Here is a 27,949-nt window from a genome sequence, read left to right as displayed (position 1 = left end):
GTCATGAGCACAGCTCAACCGAGGCTGGTGACGGAGCGGTTCTGTCACCAGCATGGCCGCGCCGCGCCCCCACCCGCCCCTTTAGCGCTGCGGCGGAATAGCCGCTGCAGCGAAGGTGTTAAAGAAATACTCTTTTTCAAATTTTGAAGAATAACATTTAAAAATGTTGAAGAACAACATTTTTTCATGATGTTTGTTTCACGATGTACATGGTGAAACATCCTGGCTGGGCTCCCGTTATTTATGGGCGCATCCACCTGCAGTGCGTAGGGTGTAAAATAGAATGTACTTCTCTTTCCAGGGCGCAGGTCTATTTTCCCTAACCGTATGAACGCAGTGGGCACTGCTAAAAAATTACATGCGCGTGGGTGATGTGTTCACTTGCTCGCACTTTCTGCACTACTGTCAGCCTGGAAGTACATGTATACATGTGTATGAAAATACCCTGAAAAGGTTAGTGAATATCCAGAATGTTACCAGTCTGTAGCCTATCACATCAGATGCGCTCCCTGCTTTATCTGCCTTCACTGCTGACACTCTCAAAGCATCCCTCAAAAACTGCAAAGCCTCTTCAACTTCAGAGTGATCAAAGCTCTAAACAAGTCTGTCAACTGCTATTTTTCTCTGCCATGGCATTTTAATAATTAAACGCATTTCCTCACCCTAAGCTAAATAGACACAAAGTAGCTTGTTTTATTACCTCAGTACCACGAGCACGACTTAGTAAATATATGCATTTAATGAACTGCTAGACATACTGCCAAATGTGTAATCAATTATTTGTCTAATTCATTTCCTAAGGAAGAAATGCATTGTACAAACTACCGAATAAATGTTGCAGAAGTGAAGAACATAAGTATAGAAGATAACACAAGCTTCGTACTTAAAAAGCATCTTGTTTATTACACCAACGGACGTATCAGAGTCCTTTATATCTAACCAGGACTATGAAGTCCTATTCAAATTATACAGATCGCAAAGGATTCGAAAAGACACACAAACGCGCAGTACAGCTCTTTTCTGAGAACGAGGTATTCTATGGTTTTTGCACCTCCTGGAAAGGAGGTGGGTGGGTGTGTTGGGGGGGGGTGGGGGGGGGGAATCTAGGTGTTATATTTCTAGTGCATTAAAGGGGGGGGCTTTGATTGCTGCTTGGGTGAACTTCACACCACATCTAATGATGTCATAGCCGTTACTCTATGGGTTGGGTTCCTATTGCTCTCGAGCAGACTGCAGGTAGTATATTTGTTGGCGGCTTACAGCTCCTCCAAGGCATGGGTTCCTATTTAAACCTGGGTGTAATATACATAGTAGTTCAGGTAGTGTTACAGTGCCCACACAGGTTGGGCTGGCCCACCAAACCTGCACCAATGGGAGCTCATTTCCCTCTCCAGACACGCAAGCTACAGAACACGCTTAAAAAGAGAACCGGGATCATCAGCGACCTTGTCGACTATGAAATAACAATACAGGCCTGGCTGCTCTCACAATATGCCATTTATTCTCTGAATACGAGTCACATTGGTTTGTGTATGCTGCCTACACAGCAATTCCTCTCGCATTAAGCTCCAAGCATATGACACAGCTACACACTGTACCAATCAGGAGAACACTCTGGGCCGCACACATGACACCAAAACAGTCCTCATGTGTATCACTTCTACCAACATCCTCAACAAAAAGAGACTCAATACGTTCTATAAGCTCAATAAGAGGTAGAAAGAGCTATAGAAAGGCTGTAACTTAATACAATAAACAACACCAGCACACAGGAGTCCAAAGTAAAAGATTACGTTTTAATTATAATTTAATTGAGTAACCTAGCCCCAATGTTAACCATCTGAAACTGCAAAAGCAACTGTTTAAGCAATGTAATAACTCACATTAGATAAATGCTGCAATACCATATAATACTTATTTCCAGTTTACAAAGTCATTGCAATGTGTGGTGTAGATTTAACATTGCAAGCTAGCAACGCATGGAGTCCCTCTGTTGGAATTAAAATCCAAAGGATTACTTAACAGGAAAAGGTGTTGATAATAATCTAACTATACTGCCATTTAATTTTGGAAAACTGTTATGCTTTACTGCACAGTATGTCTCTACAGATATGTATGTTGGCAATGAGTCCAAACCCACAGCAGAGTGATTGTCATGCTCAATAAGGCACGAGGATATAATCCAATGTAATGTAAATGATATTTGTAAAGCCCAACCATTACCATAACCTGAAGCTACACGATTGAAAACGGTTTATTGAGCAGAAAGGAAGGAAGGAGAAGTCGACTGATAAATAAATTGGAGACAAGTCATTTTTTTAGGCCTTTGCAAAAGGGAAGGAGCTGGCCAAGAAAGTTCTACGATGGAGGGAGAGATCGCCAGATCTTCAGTGCCATCAGTGAGAAGAGTTGACCATCCGCTCAGGAACAGCAAACCCTGGAGTTAGTGAGATGTGCCTCTAAAGATCGGAGAAAACTGAACGGGGATAGCATTTTAATCTGTGTTGCATACAGATGAGGCCCAGGGCACGAAAGGCAAGGAAAGACAAACACATACATGTGAAAATAATATGCTTTATGACAGGTAACTAGTACAACCTCAATAACGCAGAAGATAATGATCGAAGTGGGAGTTGCAAATTCCAGTAATCCATGAGATTTCGGATGGTGGCCTGGACAACTGCCTGATGGAAGAAGTAGGTTCAAGAGTGGAGGGAGAGCTTCTGAGTTTTGGTCACATAAAACCTTGCTACTAAGGTATCCGTTATAAACAAGACATGCTTGTTTAATAATTGATCGTAAAATAAATGAAAGACTTGATAAATGGTTATGCCTTCCAGAAGATCGGATTGCTACTGATGCTCTGTTCAGCTCAGTATTTGTGGCTGCTAACATAGCAATACCCTAAATGTACTCCTCAGGTTTACCTCAAAGGATTTGTTGAAAAAATACCTAATGAACACCTTTGTAAATGGATCTCGCTCTATGAAGGAGAACTTTCAACCAGCTAATGAAGGAGAGTAGATGAGGAGACAACCAGACTGGAGTTTCTTTCCCTGGATGAGGTATCATTGAGTCTTAACATCCATAATGCATCACAAGAACACAGGCTGCGAAATGCAATCGTGTTAGATAGAATTGAGATGGCATAGAGCTTTTGACATGTACTTGTATAGCCTTTGGATAGGGTAAGAAAATCTTTAATATTAAGGTAAGGCTCGTGCTATCCTTATTTAACATTTTCCGTATGAAAAACTGTCTGTTCAAGTAACCCTCAAATAAGAATGCATTTAAAAAGTGACATAAAAATAGTTAGACCAGGAAACATTCATTTGTGGGAGCTTTTATGAGGCAGTTGTCTAAGTAGGACACATGCTTTTAAAAGAGAAGGTACTACTTCCATTCACTCTGTTAATTTCTTGAAATGAGACCAAAAAACCCATACTGATGTCCAAGAATTTCCAGTGAGCTGGACTAATGGTATGAATTAGAAAGGATCTTTTAGCCGTGCATTCACAACATTCTTGTAAAAAAAAAAAAAAAAAAAAAGGTAGACAATATATATATCAGAGCATTACTCATCAACGTTTTTGAATTTCAATATATGTTGAATTAATAACAACATTTAAAAGTGGTAATAGTGTAAGGTTTCCTCTCCTCTGCTCTGGAGGAACTAACATAGTCATAAAAGCTGTTCAAGAATAATAACATGCCTTCAAAGGAGCACGCAACAGCATCATTTAAATGGAAACTGTTGCCTCATTTTCGCTAATAGGGTTAAGACCACCTGCATTTCAGTCAGTCAAGTTCGAGTTTCTCAACATGTTACGTATCCCATTTAAAAGAAGCTAACATTTAAAGTACAATGCACTAGTTTATTAGAAAAGGCTTTTGTCTGTGGGACTCAGGGGCAACGGGGCAAACCAAGTGAGAATTGTCTGAGCTACAGAACCCAGATGCAACTTCAACCTCACTGAATTATCAATTACCCTCTTTTTGGGCTTTGATGTTTCACAGGCTAAAGATGTTAGCAGCCAAGGTTTACTCTTAAAAGCTGGTGTAGGGTAGACAATCCAGTACAGTTACCATAACAAGACTGCACAGTAAATATAATGTTCAGTGTTATACCATTTAAAAAATGAAATACGATTTTTCTCAGTTAAATTAAGATGTTTCTTAAAGCCAACATTATCACCAATTTGCTGTCAGCAGGGTAGGAGGTAAGGAACAATCAAAGCCTTTCTGTGCAAAGAACGGCTGATGCACACCAGTGGATTTAATATAAAAAGAAATTCAATTAAAGGCAGTCTAAGCTGTGATGTGTGGTTTGCAGAGCAAATCACTTATTTCAGAATGACCATCTTGCTCTGATCATTCACACATGTGGGCTTAATGGTCACTTTGAGAGGGATTCCAACACCTGAAGAACTGAACTTTTGCGTTTGGCAGCACGAGTGCAGAGCAACTCGGTAGAAATACCCAAAGAGGTGGAATGGGTGGTTAAAGGAAAGGATTTTATCTTTGTGATCAGGGTCAGCATCACCAGACACTATTGGCCAAAAGAAATGGGGGCTCTTCAAAGCACTTCACAATAAGGGAAAGTAAGTTGCAGAGGAGGACAAAGGTGGCCATTGACAAATTCCATCCCAACACTGATTTATTAATTTATTTATTCTTTATTTATGTATTTTCAAAGTTTTATATAGCGCGAACAAGATCCTTACAGATATCAGAGCGCTTTACATAAATATGAAATGAGGACAAAAAAAAATAAAAAAGAAAAGAAAACTTAACAAGGCAATTTGTGCAAATAGCGGACAGTGCAAGGTAACAAAATGTGGGTGGGTGGTCGGTTCAGACAATATAGTATAAGAGAGAGATAAACCGTCAACAGTATTTCCACAGTTAATTTTCAAGTGAATTTAGCCAAGAGGATCGATTTCACTTCCTTTTTGAAGGATGCAGTAGATGAGATAAGTCTGGTTTCTGGAGGGAGGGCATTCCAGATCCTGGGAGCCATCCCTGAGAAGGAGCGTTTGTATGTGTTTTTTTCTTGTGGAATCTCTGTGGTTTCAAAAGGAGAGTTTCTGTGCTCCTTGTGGCTTTGTAGTTTGAGGTAGAGTTGGGTATCGGCCGCATACATGTGAAATTGCACATTAGAGGCATGAAGCAGTGCCGTGAGTGGCTCCATGACTAGATTGAACAGGGTTGGGGATAAGGAGGAGCCTTGCGGTACACCTAGTGTTACTGGAACAGGTGTGGACATGGTGTTCTTAATTTTGAATTTCTGAGCCTGGTTATGAAGGAAGGAGGGGAACCAATTGAGTACTGTCCCTGAGAGACCCATTCTGATATTCAACAGTTCGAGTAAGTTCTCGTGTTTGACCGTGTCGAATGCTGAAGAAAGGTCGAGTAGGATGAGGAGGCAGGTACCGTTTTGGTCAATAATTTGAAGCGCGTCATCAACTATGTGTGTCATGGCTGATTCTGTGCTGTGGCCTGCACGGAAGCCGGATTGGTGTCGGTCGAGGAGGTCAAAATGTTCGATGTGTTTTGTCAATTGGAGGTGAACACATTTTTCTAGCAATTTGGCTAAAGTAGGGATATTGGAGATAGGTCGATAGTTATTAAGGTCAGTAGGGTCAGCTGTGGGTTTCTTTAGTATGGGCGATACTTGTCCCACTTGGAGGGAGTCAGGGATGCATTCTTGTTAGAACTATTAATAATTTTGGCCCAGAACGGGAGAAGCCAAGGGATTTACAGCCAGATTCATCAAAGGAAAATCGGCTCGCAAAGGGCCAGATTCTGAGAATCTGGCCCTTTGCGAGCGCTATTTTTGCATTTGGGATTCATCATCCCAAATGCAAAAATCGCAATTCTAGAAATCGCTAAATTGCGATTAATTGCATTTAAGGAATCTCAATTAGAGATTCCTTAAATGCAATTCATGACCCATTTTAAAATTGCGAATTCGCAATCTGGGGCCGCTATTTACCGCGAAGTCTAACTACGTGGTAAATAGCAAAAACAGCAAAATAGCAAATAGTAAAGTCCACATTTGTAAAGCGCACAATCACCCGTAAGGGTCTCTAGGCGCTGGGGGCCGTCGGGAAGATTAAGCAAGCTATTGCCCAGAGTCACATGGTGCTGGGCTAACCTGCCGCCGGAGCCGGGGATCGAACCGTGGTCCCCAGATTCCAGCGTCAGTCGCCCTGGCCGCGTGGCGCCACACCTCTCTGCAAGAGCAAAATAGCAAAAACGTTGAAAAATGCACTAAAGTGCATTTTTCAAAGTTTCATGTTGCGCACATACATGCCCTAAGGGCATGTGTGTGCGCAACATATGTGCACACATCAATTTCAGGGGTGCAACAGGGTGTCCTTTGGACACCCCTGCACCCTTGAAATCGCAATCTCAATTTGCGAATCGCTAATTGCGATTAGCAAATTGAGATTGTCTTCCCATTCATTCCTATGGGCCTCTAGGCCCATAGGATTGAATGGGGAGATATTCCTTAATTGTGACTCGCAATTTGCGAGTCGCAATTAAGGAATTAGTAGAAATCGCTATTTTTTTAGTGATTTCTTGATGAATAGCATTTTGCTATACCTTAATAGCGAATCGGTAATTTTCGCTATTAAGGAATCGCAAATTTGTTTGTTGATGAATCTGGGGGAAAGTCCTTTACAGCGTTTGCAGGTAGAGGGTCCGAGAGGTGATTGGAGGGCTTCAGGATACTAAGGATCTTGCCTATAGATTCTTCTGTGTAAGTATCAAAGGATGACCATGTAGCATTGTTTTTTAGTTTGATGGGTGTTCAACTGAGGGGGCTGGAGTATAGACTTAGATCATTGAGGAGATCATTCTTGATGTTATCTGTTTTTAGATTGAAGAAGGTAGCAAATTCTTCACATGACGGTAGGGTGCTGGTTGTGTTATGTAATCGTTGTGGTTCGTCCTTGGATTGAGTTTTGATTAGCTCAAATAGTTTTTTGGGTCGTTTTTTTGCTTGGTCTAGTTGATGGCTAAATAAGTCAGCTTTCGATCATTTGATTTTCCTAAAATAGGCGTTTCTTTTTTTCTTTAGTGTTTTGAGGTGCATAGCTGACGGGGTAGATCTCCAATTACGTTCAGCTAGTCTCATAGCTCGTCTATCATCGATAAGCAGACCGTCGTACCATGGTTTTGGAGGAGACTCTCTTTAACTGAAGGGGGGCAACTTCTTTGACTATTGTGGTCATTGACTTGAGGTAGTGATCGGTGAGAGCCTGAACATTGTTGTTGCCGGTGGGGGGGAAGGAGAAGGTTGTAGCTGGGAGAGGGTGACAAGTTGGGATTGAGTTTCTTCAGGTCTCTTTTCCAGGCTCTGGGTTTGGTGGGCTGGGCTGGGCAAAGTTTTGCATATTCATTGATGAAGAATGTGATAATGTGGTGGTCAGACCAGTCACAGGGTTGGAGTCTAGTTGGGTAGCATCACCTTTGGAAATGATGAGGTCCAGAATAGATCCTTTGTCGTAAGTGGGGCTGTTGCAGATTTGGGTGAGGTCTAGGGTGTTGAGGAAGTTTTTGAGACTATTGCCCACCGAGTCGTTGTGATCATTCCAATGAAGGTTAAAATCACCAAGAAATATTTGTGTACTTTGTCGACCCAAGTTCGTTGTGATCATGTCCATGAGGTGTTCAGTGAAGGTGAGGTTGTCTCCTGGTGGGTGGCAAATAATATGTAGCGAGCATACTGGATTGCCCTCACTGTTGACGTCGAGGCAGATGTGTTCAAAAGAGGAGAATATAGGGGAGACGGCTCTAGTTACTGAGAGGTTACTCCGGTGAATACATCCTATTCCACCTCCTGTCTTGCCAGTCCTGTCTAATCTGATGATGTGATAGTTAAGGGGAACTAGAATGTCAATGAGGGGGGAGGATTCAGTTAACCAGGTTTCGGTGAGAATGGTAAGGTCTAGGTGAAGTGCGATAATGAGGTCGGCTATGTCAGATGCGTGTCTGGGGGCGGATCTGCAGTTAAGTAGTGTGCATTTGAGCCGTGGGGTGATGAGGGAGGCGGAGGGGTCCAAAGTGAGGGTGACTTTTTTAAGATTATTAGAGATGGTGCCTCTATTATTTGGAGTAGGAGGCCTGTGAGGGTTGGAATGGATAGTAGGTATGGGAAAGTGTGTGGTGGCTGTGTGGGCCATGGGAGTGGTATCGTAAGAGTATAGGAGGGCACGTATGTCATACTGTGTCAGTGTATTGATGCATCGGATGGGGCGGGTGGAAGAATTATGGGCATGAATAGAAGTCCAGTGAGGGGGGTTGTGTTTGTGTGAGCGTGTAGGAAGGGTGGAGGGCTTGCGGGATAAGAGGGTACTAGGTAGAGAGGGGTGTCTAAGTTGATTTTAAAACAGTTCTTTGAAGGTTTGAAGCTCGTCTTTAATTTGAAAAAGGGTGGACATAATCTTGTCCAAAGTGGAGGTATGCGAGGAGGTATGCGTGTGTATAAGAATACGTGTATGTTTGCATGTATTATACGTTTGGTGAAAAGCTAGCCAAAAGGCAGAAAATCGCTGTACAGAGAGAAACGTGGGTATACAGTCAGAGTGGTTAGAAAGGTAGCTGATTTAAGAGAGTAGAAGTGTACTGTTAATGCACTATTATATAGTGTTTTTAAAGAGGTGCATCTTCAACTTCTTCTTAAATTGGAGCACAGCTGGGGCAGTCTTGATATTGATGATTTGTTCCCTGTTCTAGGAGCATAGAAGGGAAAGGTGTATTGTTTTATTTGGGTTTCTTATACTTCTTTGTCTCCAGTCTGATGGCACCCTGGCTGTAGATGATCAAAGAGGCACCACAGATGGTGAGCTTGTTATCCAGATAGGCAAGGGTGTTGATTGAGTTGACTGTTGAGAAGTTAATGAAAAATCCACTCTCAATGTTGTTGCTTTTGGATTCTATTTGGCTGTGACAACAGATCTCTGATCTTGCCAATACTTCAAAATCAAAGGTCCTTAAGCAGGGTATGTGCAGCCGCTGAACGTGCACTGCTGGACAAGATAAGGGAGGTTCTCAAATGTCAGGCAGACTACCCTCTATTCCTTCAAGTCTGGCAAAAGTAGATATTTTACTAAGTCCCGATTTGTTCACTACTTTTCAAATACAGACAAACAACTTACTGCCTCTGGCGTTCATGCAAAGTACTCCTCAAATTCAAAAGGCTCACAGGGCAGCTTTTATGCAATGAGGCCAATGACGTGTTCGCTCAAATTCAAAGATGTGCTCCAACATTTGGATGGATTTAGTACCAAGTGTATGCTTTAGTACATGCTTTTCAGATCTTTGGAAATTAGCATCCCAAAAGATGTGCAGTGATTCTGGTTTTCCTGGCGAAGGCAAAGATCCTATCCTGCCCACTGGTTTAATGTATCTGATCCAAACATTCTTCAGCCATTCAGTGGATACTGCCAAACTCTGGTCTCCCTGTCAAAGCTAGACCCAGGATGCGGGCGATGGGCAGATAACCTATCTCTTTGGTGAAGACAGTATACAGTGGTCATACCCTAGGCCAGAATTAATTAACTGAATGGCTGTCCCTTCTATGTGGCTTACATCTAGCTCACATCCTGAAATTTGTTTAATTAAGGATAGGTAAAAGCAATGAAATGTCGATGATGTATACAAGAAAAAGTTAACTAGAATTCCAAAGGAGACACACAATACCCGGCTTGCAATGGCTAAAACGAGAGAAAGAGCAATGCAGTGACACAGACAAGAAAACGGAGACATCACACTTCCTGGCTCCCACTACGTCTCTAAACCTTGGGTTATATACATTCTTGAGGATGATATGCTGGAGTATCCTACCCTTCAAGTCGACAAGCATGTCTCACACAAACATCTCACAGTCTGGGAACGAGCAATCTTAAACAACACAGATTTTATCAACCGAGGTCCTCTCGGTTTTTCCGTGTTGGTAAAATTGGTTGCACCGCATTATCATATTATTTTTTTAAACAATTTTATGTTAGTCATGCCATAATATGGGTATTGGGACCCAAGTCACCCATGCTAAAAATACTACTATTCTGACCTGATTCCTACAGCTGAGTTTAGAACACTACTTGATGTAACACAAAATTCATACAAACCATTCGCCATGTGACCCGTGACACTGGTCACCTGTACAGGAAATTACTCTCTGAAAGAGAAGCAATACTGCATCTCCTGCAGTAGCGGCAGGCTTATGTGAAGGTGGACTTCTATCCTGCATATACAACGTAGGAAAGCTATATGTCATTACTGATTACCTTTTTTGACAATGTGTGCCATGTGTGCATGTTCTCCATACCCTCACTGGTTATGGAGATGTATGTCACGATACACTGGGCTTGGCAAGCACTGCACGGTAACCTAAATAGTCCAAAGAGCAATATGTCAGGGCAGAGCAGAGGTAAGTTGTGCTCTGACAGGGGGAACAATCACAATCCATCAATCGCTCTGGCAGTGAAAAAGGACTATTTCGGGAATGATGGATGAAAGTGTGTGGCATAGCCCAGGCATTTTGTAGAGTCACATATGCACTGAATCTCCCCATGTTTATGAAATTACAGACACTCCTATTGCCTTCCTCTAAGAGCATCTCAGAATAACAAAAAAATTTGATTAAAACACTGTGAGCAGGCTAAACACAGAAAAACATATCATCATTATCAGTGACAGCTTACAAAATAACAGATACAAGATAATTGAAATACAATTTTAAACTGAATCAACAGTATGAAGAAAACGACGTTAAGCAAGCATCCTCAAACCAGCTCTTTTACAACTATGTGCTGAATCAGAGTTTTACCAGGTTGAAGTATTAACATTTTCGCATTCAGGAGATGCGTAGGACTTCTGGCATTAGAGTTCACCAACTTGGTAATGCAAATAAACATTGTAAAAAACATAAGTGGTTAATACCACCAAAGAATAACTGAATAACTACACAACAAATCTCCGTACATGTTTCCAGGGCCATCTCTTTGGACCACTCTATCTCAATGTGTGCTTTCGTCCTCTTGAACACTTGACCTCCTGAGGCAAAACAGGCGGGAGAGTCGCTTTTGTGATTTTAAACAACTGTATTTTGTGTTTTTAGACTGCATTTTAATCTTTGAGTGTATTCTTTGTGACTGATAACAAAATTACCTCTTTCTTCTTCGGCATTTCCCGCGCAGCGGCTCGAAAGCTGCCGAGGGATACTCCCCTGTGTTGCCACCACCCCCCTGGGACACACAGGCCACGCCCACCACCAGGCAGGCCACGCCCCTCCCCACCGAGCAGTTAAATTAACGCGCCGAGCACTGCTCGAGCTAGAACACTTGACCTCCTGAGGCAAAACAGCCGGGAGAGTCGCTTTTGTGATTTTAAACAACTATATTTTGTGTTTTTAGACTGCATTTTAATCTTTGAGTGTATTCTTTGTGACTGACAACAAAATTACCTCTTTCTTCTTGGGCATTTCCCGCGCAGCGGCTCGAAAGCTGCCGAGGGATACTCCCCTGTGTTGCCGCCACCCCCCTGGGACACACAGGCCACGCCCACCACCAGGCAGGCCACGCCCCTCCCCACCAAGCAGTTAAATTAACGCGCCGAGCCCTGCTCGAGCTAGAACACTTGACCTCCTGAGGCAAAACAGCCGGGAGAGTCGCTTTTGTGATTTTAAACAACTGTATTTTGTGTTTTTAGACTGCATTTTAATCTTTGAGTGTATTCTTTGTGACTGATAACAAAATTACCTCTTTCCTCTTGGGCATTTCCCGCGCAGCGGCTCGAAAGCTGCCGAGGGATACTCCCCTGTGTTGCCGCCACCCCCCTGGGACACACAGGCCACGCCCACCACCAGGCAGGCCACGCCCCTCCCCACCGAGCAGTTAAATTAACGCGCCGAGCCCTGCTCGAGCTAGAACACTTGACCTCCTGAGGCAAAACAGCCGGGAGAGTCGCTTTTGTGATTTTAAACAACTGTATTTTGTGTTTTTAGACTGCATTATAATCTTTGAGTGTATTCTTTGTGACTGACAACAAAATTACCTCTTTCTTCTTGGGCATTTCCCGCGCAGCGGCTCGAAAGCTGCCGAGGGATACTCCCCTGTGTTGCCGCCACCCCCCTGGGACACACAGGCCACGCCCACCACCAGGCAGGCCACGCCCCTCCCCACTGACTATTTCACATGTGCTTCCACCGGACGCGCAGCAGACGGGCGCAGCGGGGGCGCCGTTTGCGCGCCGAAGGCACGCCTAAGGCAAGCCCGTCTGCGCCCGTCCGCGACCAGACCGCGGCCGCGGCCAGTCATGCTGCCGGCAAGAAGGCACATATGGGAAGGATCGTGTGGTCACGAGACAATCTTAGGTCGCTTAACAAGGGGGAAGCTACCTGCTTGCATAGGATCCACCTTGATACCACCACCCTCCCTCACACTTGTGGAGTATGCGGGACATTGCTCAGAGCGCTGGATGACGCCAGAGAAAAAGTAAACAACAACCCAGTACCAGAGATCGGCAGGGATTTTAGAGCAGGCCTGCTAAACTGCAGATCTCTTGCAAAACACGCAGATGAAATCTGGCTACTACTGGAAGAGCATCAATGGGATGCACTGTTTCTAACAGAAACGTGGCTAAACGAGGACAATATGTCCTCCATTGCTCTGGCAGTACCCTCCGGGTATAAAATCTGCCAAGCTAACCGGATGGGCGATAAAAGAGGGGGAGGGGTGGCTGTTATTTTTAAAGAACAGCTCACACTCAGCTCCTCAGCCCCCACTCCGAATCGGGAATTCGAGGGACTCCATTTTTGCTTCCAGGTGGGCCATCAACTATCCCTAGCGGGCTTAGTAATCTATCGCCCTCCAGAAAGGGAAGATCACAATCTGACCCCGATACTGGACACTATTATCCAAAGCTCCCTCCTGCACCCGCAATTCCTTGCCGTTGGAGACTTCAATATTCATATGGACAAGGAGGACTGTGTCCCCGCCGACATCTTGAGGTCAACCTTAAGCACAGCCAATCTGAGTCTCCTAAACACTGGCCCCACGCACAGAGCAGGCCACACGCTAGACCTTATCTTCTCTAACATCCACAAGGCCACCACAGACCCGCCGCTACCACTGATTTGGTCAGACCACTCCCTGATTCCATTTCAACTAAAATTAGCGACAGATAAACCAGGGTCTAGTAAACGCGCTTTTATGAAAAGACAGTGGAAGAAACTTACCCCCGCCTCCATGGGCCCAGTTCTAGCCCAGAACACGCCCACCCTCACCTGTAGCGCCGACGTGGATGCCCGGTTGCTCAATGACTGGGTCGGGAATATGGTGTCCTCAATCGCGCCGGCTGTACTAACTATTTCTAAACGTAGCTCGTCCTCGGCTCCCTGGTTCTCGCAGGACCTTAGAGCTCAGAAATCCGAATGTAAAAGGCGGGAGAGGCTCTGGAGGCTAGACTACGATCCGCTAAATAAATCCAGATATAAGGAAGCCACCAAAAAGTTACACAAAGCCATCAGGAAAGCTAAAAAACTGTTCTACGCGGATTCGATTCTGAAAGCAGAACACTCAAGCAAAGAAACTTTTAAATTAGTACAATCCTTTCTCAAACCCCGCTGTATCGAAAGGGAGATTCAACCGTCAGCCATGATGTGCAACAGGATCTCAGACTTTTTTGACTCAAAAATCAAACTTGTCTATGAGTCCTTTGGGCCTGAGAAGGAAACTCTAAAAACTGATGTAGCCATACCTACATCTGACTGCAGGACCCTGTCAGAATTTCAGCCCCTAACCCTGGACACGGTCTTGCTAGAATTAAACCGCTGTAAATCAGGCTCACCCGATGATCCGTGCCCGCCAAAAATTTGGAGCACCATAGCTGTTTTTGTAGCCCCTACAATCCAGCAAATATGGAACACGTCGATCTCCTCCGGGATCTTCCCGAATGTTTGGAAACATGCCACCCTTCTCCCACTAAAGAAAAAACCTAACGGGGATCCCCTGGATCTGAGCAATCTGCGCCCAATCTCTCTATTGGCTGCTCCTGGCAAAATGCTGGAGAAGGTTATTCAGCGCCAACTTAACAACTTTGTTGAAGAGAATGAAATTCTGCATGAGACACAATCAGGTTTCAGACCCGGTTTCAGCACAGAGACAGCACTTATCGAGGTGGCAGAGTCGTTGAGATGGTCGATGGATTCAGGTAGCTCAGCGATGCTGGTGCTCCTGGATCTATCGGCCGCCTTCGACACGGTCGACCACGAGAGATTGCTGTCATGCCTGACTGAGATGGGCATACAGGGCAGGGCAGGGCTTTGAGCTGGCTTCAATCCTACCTGACCCAGAGAACACAGAAGGTTGCACTGGGGACATCCTCCTCAACACCAAAACCCCTAAGCTGTGGCGTTCCTCAGTGGTCGGCTCTCAGCCCTTTGCTATTTAACTTATATCTCGCCCCTCTATTCACGCTGATTGCCAACTGGGGAGTCAAAGCAATATCCTATGCCGACGACACCCAGTTGGTGTTCCCGTACTCAGAGGTGTCGGAGGCATCCTTCTTGCGCTTTAAAGGGTGCCTCCATGATATAGCCTCCTGGATGAACACTAACAAACTGAAACTTAACGCCAACAAGACAGAGGTAATCTTTTTTGGAAATGGCCCCCTCCCTCCCTCTGATCTCTGGTGGCCGACGGAGATGGGAGACGCCCCATCACCCAGCAGGGCGGCAAAAAACCTGGGAATACGCTGGGATGACAAGCTATCTTTCACATCCCACATCCAGCAAACAGTTGGCAATTGCCTATGCAAGTTGAGGAATCTACGTAAGATTCTTAGACTCCTACCGGTAAACTGCCGAAAAACTGTAATTCATGCCACAGTAACATCAAGATTGGACTACGCCAACGGCTTGTACCTTGGCTTTCCCAAATACCAGGTACAGCGATTACAGCTGGTCCAAAATGCGGCTGCGAGACTGCTCATGCGTATTCCTTTCAAGCATTCAGTCTCTCCGCATCTTCAACTTCTTCACTGGCTTCCGGTAGCCAGCCGAATTAAGTTCAAGGCACTTACATTGGCATACAGAGCGTTGTATGGCACATGTCCAAATTATTTAAAAACACGCCTACCGAGATACAACCAAGCCCGCGCCCTCCGATCCAACAGTCGTGCTCTGATTGCTGTCCCTCGAGCAAAAAGAGCTCGGCTAGGTGGTCGGACGTTCTCAGCCAATGCGGCTAAACTTTGGAACTCTCTGCCCCCAGCCCTCCAGCAGGCCCCCTCCGAGCCCTGTTTTAAACGTATGCTGAAAACATGGCTCTTTGCCCTACCACGCTAGTCACTCACTCTGCTCAGTCCTCACGGTCAACTTGTGTTCTGTAGCGCCGGGACACCTCCTGGTTGAGGTAGCTGTTCGCGCTTTACAAAACTCTTTATTATTATTATTATTATTATTAAAAAAAAGATATACAACACTACTTACATAGTATGCACCAGAGGTCCTCCGCCTCTGTGTTAGCAGTCGCGTAGAGTTTTCTGCTTGCCAAATTACAGAGGACCATCTAGCTATTTAATAGTTATGTTTGTGTTGGTTCTCATTCTACATCACAAAATGCATTCAAGGAAATTCAACAGTACAGGCAGCATACATTACCTCTTTCAATATCCTTTCATTAAAGAACTGCTGCAGTTTCTCATTACAATAGTTGATGCAAAACTGCTCAAAACTGTTGTGCTCAAAGTATTCTGAAAAGAAAATGTACAAGCATTTAATAACGGTCTTCAGTTAATTTTAAATTCAAGTCCTCCCTCTTACTTTATTAGTAGGTGAGTGTTTAAATGCCCTTGATATTGTTTTTCAATATCAGTGAAACATGACAACAGGGAATTGTACATAACAGGCTTAGGGCAAAAATGAAGGAATAAACTCTTGAAAATTGAAGTTGAGTTAATAGTGCATCTCCGTTGGTTATAGGTTCTGCAGTGGAGGATAACGCATCGTCTCAATGTTATTAAGACATTTTAAGGTTTCAACCATGAGCATCCTCAGATAAAAACCATGTTGCATGTAATAAGAAACAAAGTCGAGCATCACAATAAATAAGGCAAATAACCGTACGTTAAATATATTCAAGAAACAATTTAGTTTGACAGTATAAACTTTAAGGAATCTCTATTAGGCACAGAGCTTCGAATCCCTCTCGCTTGCCTTAATTACGCCCATAATACAGCTGAGTAAATAGGATAGGCATGTGATTCAACTGGTAGATTAGTGTCTCTTTAATTGGCTTGTTTAACTTAAAGTCAACAGTGTTCTACCTTTTTTCAAAAGAATATTAACTTTGACAATGTTTAAAAAGGACTGAGACAGAGAATGAAAATATTGGAACAAAAATAAGGAAACAGTTCTATGTCACAAGGAAGTAGAGATTATTTGCTTGAGATTGAGTTTCATACACTTCTCTTTATGGAAAGTTCTGCTGATACTGATTGATGGAAAACAATCATCCTAGAACCGGTTTCTGGCTAATCAGCCGTCATCAGCCAGGCTAGCATGAATCCAATCATGTCTGAACTGGGGAGACGTGGGTCCCTTACTGACTTTTCCACTGGATTCAAGCTAGCTTGGATGATGACGGCTGATTAGCCAGAAACTGGTCCCAGGATGCTTGTTTCCGGTCCAGGTAAGACATGGCTTGGGAGTTTGGGTTGGACTGTTCTCATGAGGCACAGGGTCAGACTGATTTGCATATGGCCATGTCTGAAGTGGGGTGGCAGAGTGAGCTAAAGAATGATGATAGATTAAACCCAGATCAGTTGACTGGGGTGAGTGCTTGCAATGTTCAACACTCCTTCCATCATCCCCTTTGGTTTTGCTTTGTTCACCTTAAGTTGACAGGGTATGCCCAAACGTGGGTCCCTTGCTCACATTGCCACTGGATTCAAGCTAGCTTGGCTGATGACGGCTGATTAGCCAGAAACCGGTCCCAGGATGCTTGTTTCTGGTCCAGAGAAGACATGGCTTGGCAGTTTGGGCTGGACTGTTCTCATGAGGCACAGGGTCAGACTGATTTGCATATGGCCATGTCTGAACTAGGGTGGCGGAAAGAGCTAAAGAATGATGATGGATTAAACGCTTATGAGTTGACTGGGGGTGAGTGCTTGCAATGTTCAACACTCCGTCCATCATCCCCATTGGTTTTGTTCTGAGATAGGCAGGTCTGCTCGTGCCAAGCTACAAGGGAGTGAGCAGGAGTTATTTTAGGAGTGTACCCCCTTACCCTGACTAGACGCAAGGGTCCCTATTTGGCCAAAGGTACCTACCTCTGCCAACTAGAGACCCCCAAATCTAACACGTGGTAATTACCTTGGATGTGACGTGTTGTTGTGTGTTCTGGTATTCTACTCCTACTAACAAGATAACATAGCCCAATGAGACAACTGTTGAAAGGAAAAAAAAGTTTAGCCTTTCTTGTTTACTCATTGAGCCTTTTGCACTTGTCATACTTCAAGTATTTTCCTATCTGTTTTCGTTTTCTGAATAGTAACACTTGAGTATCACTATGACCAATGGAATGTGGGGCAAGCAGTGATTTGCCTCCGTAAACCCCTGCTGTGTCCACATGCAGGAGGATGTAAACTGCCCTCTTAAAATCTCCAGATCATCTTGGTATTGTTTTCCACACATAGCCCTTTTCTTTTACATAGAGCCCTTCCTGCAGCAGGAGGTGGGATACTAGGAATCCTACTGAAGGATTGGTGGCTTTGCTCATCAATGACCCACTTCAGTTAAAGAGCTTGGTAGCACGAACTCATGCCCACCTCATCAGCTATGTACCAATACAACTGGAAGCGAGCTCAGATGCAGATGTTATGACCACTATGACCACTACCCAGCCACCAGAGAGCAAGGCCTGAGAGCACCGAATCTCACCCACTTGTTGACATAGGAGTGAAATGGGAGACAAGCTTAGAATACAGTCTGCTACCAAAGTTCCCCACGCCCCCTTTCCTGCAGCTTCTCAGGATGCTTTACGACTTTGGTTGATAACTTTAGTTACACCTGGATACTGTCCGTTTGTGGATACGTTTATTACGGGGGTAATCAACGTGTGTCCAGTCAGACCAAATTAGATTGTGCATGGATTGTACGTCAATGTATATCATGTGATCTGACGTGGACTCGGTCCTCCATGATCTTTGTTAGTCACCTTTACTCCAGTTCTTTCCTATTACTAATGTCTCGTTATTTATTTTTTTTTTTTTTTTTTTTCACGTTGGCATACCATGGCGTCCAAACATTAAAACCCAGAAGCGAATAAACCCTTAAATGACCTTGTTAGGCTCAGGGCTGCTCATCTTATCTGGCTTGCCAAGACCGAATATTTGTAAACACGAGTTCCTGAAATGCCTCGAGCGCGGAATCGATTTAAAGAAGCACTGAATCCCGGTTAATGAACTGTACTACGTTAAAAAAATATATATATGAATATTGTAGGTTGAAAAGACTACTTTCAGTGCTCACAGAATTTTCACTAATTACACTTGATTTCCAAATGTACGATTTGTAACGGAGCTCCTAGTAAGCTTGAGCAATAGTTATTTTTTAATGACGAAAAAGGAAGTAACCTTTTGGCCGGAAACTGTGAATACATTAACTAATACGTCTGAGTAGCAACCTATTTTACCAATATCCTTTAGCTCTCTGTCAGGTTTAGCATTTGCTTTTCTCCCTAAAGCAGATGAAGTGCATCAGGCATTTGGAATCAGATTTGGATGCTTGGTTTTCGCATCTGTACATAAACCCTCATAACCGAAATAAGTGGTTCACGACACTTGCACGGTGATGTTCGACAGACAAAGACATACGAATACAAGGAAGTATAAACTCATCCATTTAACCTTGAATAATGAATCCCCTGATATAATAGTGATATGTAAATACTTATCTAATGGTCATACATTGTAAATGCTTAATACATACCTTAGACCAAGGCAAAAGAATACAGTGCCTACTAGCCTCACTATCTTGGAGAACTATCTGAACTCGGTAAACAGGAAGGGCTGGTAATATTAGGGGGGATCTTTACATTACATGTGAGCCCATTGTTGGATTAGAGTTGGCCAGTGCGAATGAGGATGAAATGTGGAATATACCACTGATTGAATCGAACCACATACGCCTGTGTATGGTGGCTGCTATGCAGCTGGCTCTTTTCACTGTTGAACATGGTATACAGGTCTGCAACGGCAGCTCCAACTCGGACACCCGTAGCCTCTACACCTTTAAAAGAGACCTTACTAGATAAAAAATTGATTATATTCTCTTAGGGGTTACGTTGTGGGAAAATTTGGCAGATTTTAAGATCGATAAGTGAGCGGAAAGTGATCACTATCCATTACACTTATCACTAACCAGTTTTTTGGCTGGGAATTTGGCCCCCTAGGTGGGACCACAGAGCATCATCCCTATGATAAGCAAAGAACGCAGAACCGTAGAGTGGCCGAAGATAGTGAATAATATAGAAGGAATGACAAATATCTTTAATGTTTAAAAACCTCATAGGTGCGAGCGCTCACCCACAGGCCTGCAAAGGCAGGCTTGAGGCATGTTTAAAAACATCAGGTAAGCACCACTTCCTAACGTGTGCAGCAAGGACGCATGCACTTTCCCACGGCATTTAAAGTGGGAAAGTGCCCAGAGCCCTAAGGCCACTAAAGAGAATCCACAAAACAAAACCCTGGTGTGGTCCCATGGGAAGAGCCGACCTCCTAGGTAGGGAAAACCCACATGGGGGTTCTTAACTACCTGGGCAGGGAACACTAATCTGTACCTGCCCTGCCTTTTGCCTACCACTTGCTCCACCCCTCAAGGCTTACCCTAGGGGTGCTCTAGTGGTAGTGGCAGGGTTGGCTAATGAGTTAGAAATGCCAACCTGAGCATAGGCGCAACTACACACCCACAGGCCTGCAATCGCATGCTTGATACGTGTTTGAAAGGCTATTCTGGTGGGTGGCACAATCAGTGCTGCGTCCCACCATAAGCCAGAGCAGTACCTGCCCTGGGGATGTGGTGAACCTTTTTACAGGGCACTCACAGGTACAACACCTAAACCAATCAAGTAAGCACCACTTCCTAGCATGGGCAGGAAGGGCAAGCGTGCTTTCCCATTGCATTACAGTGGGAAAGCGGTGAGAGTCATAAGGCTACGAAAAAAGAATCAGCAAAAACCAGGAGGAGAAAAAGCACATTTATTTAGGGAAATCGCCTAATAAGGGCCAGGTCCAACACGCACCACATAATTATACACCACTACATACCACTCCAAAACACAAAATATCATTCCACATAATTACACTCCCTGACACACGATCCCATTACACATGATTCCAGTAAACTCAATACCACATAATTACTATCCACATAATTCCACTGTACTCCATGCCACATAATTCCACTGCACAATTCCAAAACACACATTTCCGTAACTATCAATTCCAATCCTACCCACATAATTCCCCTCCACACCACATACATCCACTCCACTACCAAACCAAAACACATGGGTAAAAGACATTGTCATTTACAACACCAATAGCTCTAACGCTGACAAATGCGAGAGCTATTGCATTGCAAATGTTTGTTCTGAGTGATACCTCTACTTTGGTGGTGAACTGCCTAAGCAGGTTCCTGCTTTCAATAGGATTCCTGCGGAGGGAGTATGGTCCGAATCTATCACACTGTGGTTAAGCAAGAGTGGTTTTCATAGAATGTTCATAACAGAGTTTTGCATATGGGCATAAAATTCAACGATTCGGATAATGCTCTTATGATGTAGCACTGAAATACCGATGAGTTGTTTTAAAGCATTGTAGAACACATAAGATGACCGGTTTTTTAAAGCATATTTTATTGCATTATTGATGTTGATGTATAGTATTATGTGTGCTATGTTTTTAAGGAATTGTATTCCGAAATAAACTATTTAAATAGAAAATATTAATTTGTTTTTTTCATAAGATTTCCAAATAATATTCACAAAAGATTATATTTGTATTCAACCACCATCATGCAAAATCATGCCACTGGCTAGGTGTACCAGCAGGCATATTAGTGTGGGACTCCGAATAGCTGGCATTCTTAGACTCTCGAAGGGGTTGGCATGCATGCAAGACCTAAACTAGACAAAACGCAGGAGGCTGATCTCAGAAACAAGGCTTGCAGAAATTTTGGCTTGGAGCGCCTGTCCATTTGTGACACATTTCATGCCCAAATTATAAGGAAGTTATATGAAAACCGAATAGTTTCAGATTCTTCCCATGTTTAAGACGTATTGGTGGGGCAGACCTCCCACACACTCAAAAGGCTGGGAGGTACTACAGAAAACTGCCCAAGTTCAGTTTTTTGCCACATGTTCCGTTAGATCATTATTCCCGTCTATCTTTCTCACAGGCGATAATGCTTGTAGCAAAGGTAATCCGCATGTGTGATTTTGTTAATTTCTCGGGTGCCAAGAACAAAACGATTACAGATTTTCTTTTTGTCTTTTGCGGTGGTCACAAAGGCTAATCTGGACGCAATGCGTGTAGTCTATTTTGGTAGGAAATGCTGGCTTTGGGTGTCCTCTATTTTGTTGATAGACCAAGTCTACGCCGTCTGGTAGCTTATTAAAACAGTTTTTTGTTTTTTTTACTACTGCGCATCCCATGGAACCTATCATGAAAATGTACTTGGTGTAGAAAACTGTGGAGAAAACACTTTTTTTTTTCCAAGCCTCGAATAAAGATAACATTTTCTTCACCCTATAACTTACAGGTGCGTATCTGCATTAGAGGACAACCCACATACTTATTTTATTTAAGTTTCCACAGCGCTCCTGTACACGAGGGTATTTTGGTGGTTTATGATGAACTAGTAAAGCATACAACTAAGAAAGAAAATGAACATTGGCAAAGCTAATATGTCTAGTGCTGGTGCCAGTCTTTTCCCTTGGTTAATGCTTGTATTATTATGTTTTTGGCTAGAAGCAAAACTACTTTTGGCCCTCAAAAAGCACACACTACCATAGTAGTCCTCCTTTTTGTGAGGATGTGCTCCTTGTGAAAGTAAAGAAGGCTACACTCACAGAAAGTTAGCCAATAGGCAAAGTGGGTTGACCTATTGCACCATGCTGTCAGGGGTGGAATCAAAACGTGATTGACAAAATAACAGCCCAATGGATAAAGAGGGCTGGGTCAAAACCCCTATAGAAATAATACATTATGTTAATAAAACAGTAGAATTGCCAGATCTATAATTTTCAAGAAATAACAGAGATGTTAAAGCAAATTAGAACAATTGCACTGTAAACAATTGCACTGTGAATGAGACTCCGGTTCAGAGGCGTCCTTGAAATTACAGGTAAATGCACAAGAGGCACGAATTTAGTTGTTTCTGAAACGACAGAATGGGTTCTGTTCATAGCTCACCTGGCAGGGAGTCAGGGTGGTACTGGCCTATAGGGTAATCAGGCAGTGCCCAAAGAGCTGGTCCAGCAGAACACTCTATGGGCTGGTTTTCTGACTGACTGTGGGACGTTTTTATGGTCAGGTGGGCCCGTGTTTTCTTTGTATTTACTCTGATATTACCTGAAACATTGCCTGTAGCAAGCACACAGTCTCCCCAAACGTTACAAAATACCTATACAGCCAGCCTTTAAAAGTTAAACATTGCCCTGATTTACAAATGCTAATGAGGCCCACTTTTAATTTGATGCCCGGGCTCTTTTTTGTCCCAGTCCGACCCTGGCATGAGTTCCAGAAGTAAGCTGCAGCATCTGAGAAGACGAGTTCCGCATCTGAGAGATGTTAAATTGAAGTGTTTCCAGCTGTAGAGAGGTTTAGCTCCTGCAGCCTTTCTTGACACCTGCAACTTTAGAAGGTTAACCAAGTAAGGGGTTCAGTTATAACTTCAGTTAGGCAGCCTGTTTTGAATCTAATACTTACTTTTAATGGCACGCCAGTCTAGCTCCTTGAGGACGCATGAGCTAAGGTCAAATGTTTAAAAGGAAGGCAGAAGTAGAGTGTTTGCATGAAGTACTGCCTTGATAGGCACTGTGGCGGGCGCATCCTAATGCAGACATCGGGACCCCCGCCGTTAAGGCTGGCGGAAGGCCCGCCCGCCATCCTAATGGGGCCCATAGAGTGATTACAGCCTATTTGTACAAATATTGAAGCATATACCACCTGAGAGATTGAGGCTGATGCGAGCGGGACAGATTGGCAATGATGTGAAGGCATTATGCTTCTTTCTCTGGTTTACCCTGGGAAAAGTGGAGCCTTGTTCAGGGTAGTGAGTATGATTCGTCCGAGAAAGCTGTTTGAGCTAATCAGAACACAATCCAAGGAACAACCCCAACCACTCAGCACTGTGGACAAAGCACCCTCCTGTGAAGACTTCGCCTCTTTCTTTATCCAAAAAACCGATAACATAAAGAACGATCTACTCATTGACGTAAGTCTTTACTCCAAACCCCATTGCACAGCACCCACTGAACCAAAAAACAATGCCACATGGTCATCCTTTGCCACCTATTCGGAAGAAGAAATTGGTAGACTGCTCAGCACTGTGAAACCAGCCAATCACCTCACGGACCCCCTTCCTGCTAACGCTGTCAAAGACCTTACCCCGTCGCTCCTCCCACTCTGGACTAAAATTATTAACAGTTCACTTCAACAAGGGACCATCCCCGACGCCCTTAAAGTTGGACAAGTCACACCTCTACTAAAGAAACCTACAGCCGACCCCTCTGATCTAAATAATTACCGTCCCATTACCAATATTCCGACTCTAGCCAAACTGTTGGAAAAATGCGCACAAGTACAATTGACTAAACACATTAATCAGTTTGATCTACTTAACCCTCATCAATCAGGCTTCAGAGCAGATCACAGTACAGAAACCGCTATGACTCACATAATTGACGACGCCCTTCAAATCCTAGATCAAAATGATACCTGCCTCCTCATCCTTCTTGATCTCTCGTCTGCATTCGACACCGTCAAACATGAGAATTTACTCGAACTATTAAACACAAGAATGGGTCTATCTGGAACTGTGCTCAAATGGTTCACGTCCTTTCTACACAACAGATCGCAGAAATTCAAGAGTAACAACTTGATGTCTTCGCCAATACCTGTATCGCTAGGCGTCCCACAAGGATCCTCCCTTTCCCCAACTTTGTTTAACCTAGTTATGGAGCCTCTCACCACCTTGCTAGAAGCATCCAATGTTCACTTCCACATGTACGCCGATGACACCCAACTGTATCTCAAATTACAATCACCCAAAGACATTATGCTCTTGAATTCTACGATCAGTAGCACCCAATCCTGGCTGGCCGCTAATCATCTCAAACTCAATGCTCTTAAAACAGAGTTCCTCTTGATCTCACCTCCCGCGAAGATCACTACCGCTCAAATCTGGCTTAAACACCTAACGGCACTCAATGTTCAGCCCACCATCGTGGACTCAGCAAAATCTTTAGGCATAACACTTGACACCAACCTCAACATGCAGGAACACATCAACAAAACAACTAAGGGTGCGAACTATCAGATCAATACCCTAAGGAAACTCAAACCCTTCCTTCCAGCCAAAGATTTCCAAACTGCGGTACAAGCACTAGTCATCCCTCGAATAGATTACGGCAGCATCGCCCTCTGCGGTCTCCCCCTAACTACTACGGCACCCATAAGAGCTTCTCTAAACGCAGCAGCGAGACTCATCACTGGATCAAAAAAACACTCACACATTTCCCCTGACCTGAAATCGCTGAACTGGCTGCCTTTTGAAGCCAGAATACACTTGAAAATCGCCTGCATGACGCACAAGGCTGTCCACCTGAGCTCACCCGGATACCTCGCTCAGAAGCTGACGATTTCTGGAGGCTCCAGAAACACTAGAGGCACAAACAATCTTTTGCTAAAGCCCCAGAAATTCCGCAAGGAAAAAACCTATAAACGCTCCTTCTCAGGAATGGCACCCAGGATCTGGAACTCACTCCCCCCTGAAACCAGGCTCATCTCCTCCACCATACTTTTTAAGAAAGAAGTAAAGGCTATCCTCATGGCTAAATACACTTGAATTATCACTAGGGAAGATTTTTACAAACGCTGAACCATCCTGTTCTACTGATCTTTTGCATTTTTGTATGACTCGTGTTATTGACTTACCTGATTGTTTACGCTACCACCTATTTTTATTTGTATCACCATTGATGTATCTATCTGACTACGCTCCTGCATTTACCCTCCCCACCCCAATTGTTATTTACTCACATGCTGTACCCTTTGTATGTAAAGCGCTCTGATATCTGCAAAGATCTTGTTCGCGCTATATAAAACTTTCAAAATAAATAAATAAATAAATAAATAAATAGGGTCAAGATGGATTTTAGGGACACAAGCCAGGACAGCGCTGCCGTAATCAAGTAAGGGGATACCTAGAGTGTGAGCCAGTGGCGTCACTAGGGGGGTGCGGGGGGTGCGGGGGGTGCGGACCGCACTGGGTGACACCAGCACATGGGGTGACACCAATGAGCGGCGACCAGCGCAGATGCCATGTGAAGCTCTAATTATTATATTCACGAATGCAGACTGTCACGCATTAGTTTACTTTAAATAATTCCTGCTGGCAATCATTATAGTTAAGAACGGTCTGTGTCATTGACCCTTGTGAACCCTGGAGTCTCGCCTTGAGTGCCTGTGGCAATGCATGGTCTGATTGGTCAGAGGCACAGGCGGGGATTTCTCCTTGTCACGCACGCATGCGTCAAAGCGGCGCCATTCTTCCAGCTCTCATCTTGTGCGCGCCGGGGCCTGTGGCTGTCCCTGTTTGGAGCCAGTGCTTGCCCGGCCTCCTCCTTCCATGCACGGGTCACCAGGTCACTAGGCATGGGAAGATTCATGCTGTGTGGGTGTGCTGCTAACACATCCCTGATCCAAGGCAGTGTTTCATCACGGAACGTGCTGTTTGGTAAGTACAGTGCTGTTCATATTATCAGAAACAATTGCGTGATTGAGTCAGGTGCTTGCATTTTGTTCGTGGTGGGGTACGCACCATAATGTAAAACAAGTGTTGCTACTAGTAAAATGAAAGTTTCCTGTGCTGATAAAATGAGCACAAGTACGAGTTAATGTTTGTGCGAATCAATCTGCTGAACGTGCACCTCTTTTGGAAGCACTAATCTGTTAAAAACACTTCTCCCAAAGTAACATGAATTGTGAAGTTTCGCTAATTAGTTTTTTCAAGACAAATGAACAAGTTATGCAAACTTTGTGTAGTTCCTTTTAATATTCCCACAGATGGAGTCTGTACTGAAAAAACACTATTTTATTCTATATGGTGTCAACATTACAGTTTGGGCCAGTGATATTTTCTCCCAGTTAGTAGCTTATTTTAGTATTTACATGCAAATCTGTTTTTAAGGGTGGGACTCCTGAGCCTTTAAACATTCACTTTATCTACAAATATATGTATTATTGAGGTGCATTCTCAGAGTCTGTGTGACCCTCAAGGCCCTATGAGGTAGTCCCCTGCAAGACTGTGGAGTATTAACAAAATGGGAGAAACGTTAATACAGATCTTGGACTGAGTTCAGCAGTGGACTGTAACTGAAGCTGTTTACTCTAGGAAATATTGTTTTGCCCATAAAGCTTAGATTACTTTCAGATTAGTAAATTGAGTTGGTGTCAATAGTCTGTGCAGCTGGATTGCAAGGAGAAGTCTCCTGTTAGCGCTCTTCAATTTCTGGGCCTTTGTTGCAGTTTTAAGATCTCCTTTGAGTTTTTCATTGCTCATATGGGTGCAATTTCTGACATCTATATGTTTCCCTTGTCTTCACTGCTAGATTTTGCTCGCGAGAAAGTGTTACTCATCGTCATTGAAATGTCACTCATAACTACCGTGATATTATGAAAATGTCACACATAGCATTCTGAAACCTTGGCAGCTATGATCTGGTTACGCTGTGTTGGCTGCTGGCCAAACTTTGCAGCCTCGCCTCTGCCATTATATGGGCCCTCCAGTCCTTTCAGTATTACCTTCTGGGTCGCTCCTTACGGTGGACTCTTGGCTCGATCGGCCAAGACTGGTAGGGGAGTACTGTAGAGAAAAAACCTTAGGGGCTTGTGGCTGGAGCCCCGGGGGCACCAAGGAGTCCTGCTTCCTGGTCTCTTCCTCTGTTGCCGGTGTAATACTTCCGGTGCAAGGGGGAGGAGGGACTTTATATTCCGATGACCCGGAACTGCAGAGGTGAACACGGATGTAAGGAGGTGAAAGCAGGAGAGCAGAGAAGGACAACACGAAGGAGGACGCGGTAGCGGACGCTACGGAGAAGAAAGCGGTGGGAGAACAACCATTGCGACCAGAGGCCGGCGGATCCAGAAGGGACACCCTGACCAAGGACGTGAACCAACTGGAGATCTGCAGGAGCCAGGATGACCACCTGGAAGGCGTGCCGGACGAGGCGGCCTTGGCTCTGTCACTGAGGAGGTCCATGGGGTAAGTCATGAGGGGGTGACACCATGAGTTACCCGCACTGGGTGACACCAACCCTAGTGATACCACTGGTGTGAGCCACGGCTTTCAGTTGTGCAGATACATGTGACTTGTGTTCTGGTAGATACCTCGGCTTTCTGGATTTCATCAAACACATAATCATGAATTCTTTAGAATGACACATGCCCTATTGATCGGTTTCTTAAGGGAACACGTTCATGCCAGTCAGGAAACATGAAAACTGTATTTGCGAAAGAGTAAAGAGTACAGCTTAATTAATTGGTTGGTTGGTGGTAGACATGCTGCCCCTGACTGACTGGCCAAGGTGCAATTCGGAAAAAGTGGTTCTAAGTTCTTCAGTGGAACAACCATAAATCTGTCAATCCCTGT

At 44.1% G+C, this 27,949-nt stretch overlaps 1 protein-coding gene across 8 annotated transcripts in view; it reads right to left on the bottom strand.

The window, feature by feature from the left end:
• MYO6 (myosin VI) overlaps positions 1-27,949 on the bottom strand; it is a 909,629-nt gene that overhangs the window by 383,376 nt on the left and 498,304 nt on the right. For all 8 annotated transcript variants that reach the window (XM_078648084.1, XM_078648085.1, XM_078648086.1 and 5 more), the window contains exon 14: positions 15,674-15,765. In XM_078648084.1, the coding sequence (XP_078504210.1) occupies positions 15,674-15,765 (92 nt within the window). The remainder of the gene's footprint in view (positions 1-15,673; positions 15,766-27,949) is intronic.

Source organism: Lissotriton helveticus, chromosome 6, assembly GCF_964261635.1.
Source record: "Lissotriton helveticus chromosome 6, aLisHel1.1, whole genome shotgun sequence".
Lineage (NCBI taxonomy): Eukaryota > Metazoa > Chordata > Amphibia > Caudata > Salamandridae > Lissotriton > Lissotriton helveticus.
The sequence above is the reverse complement of the archived record's forward strand: the minus strand, read 5'-3'. Positions and strand labels throughout refer to the sequence as shown.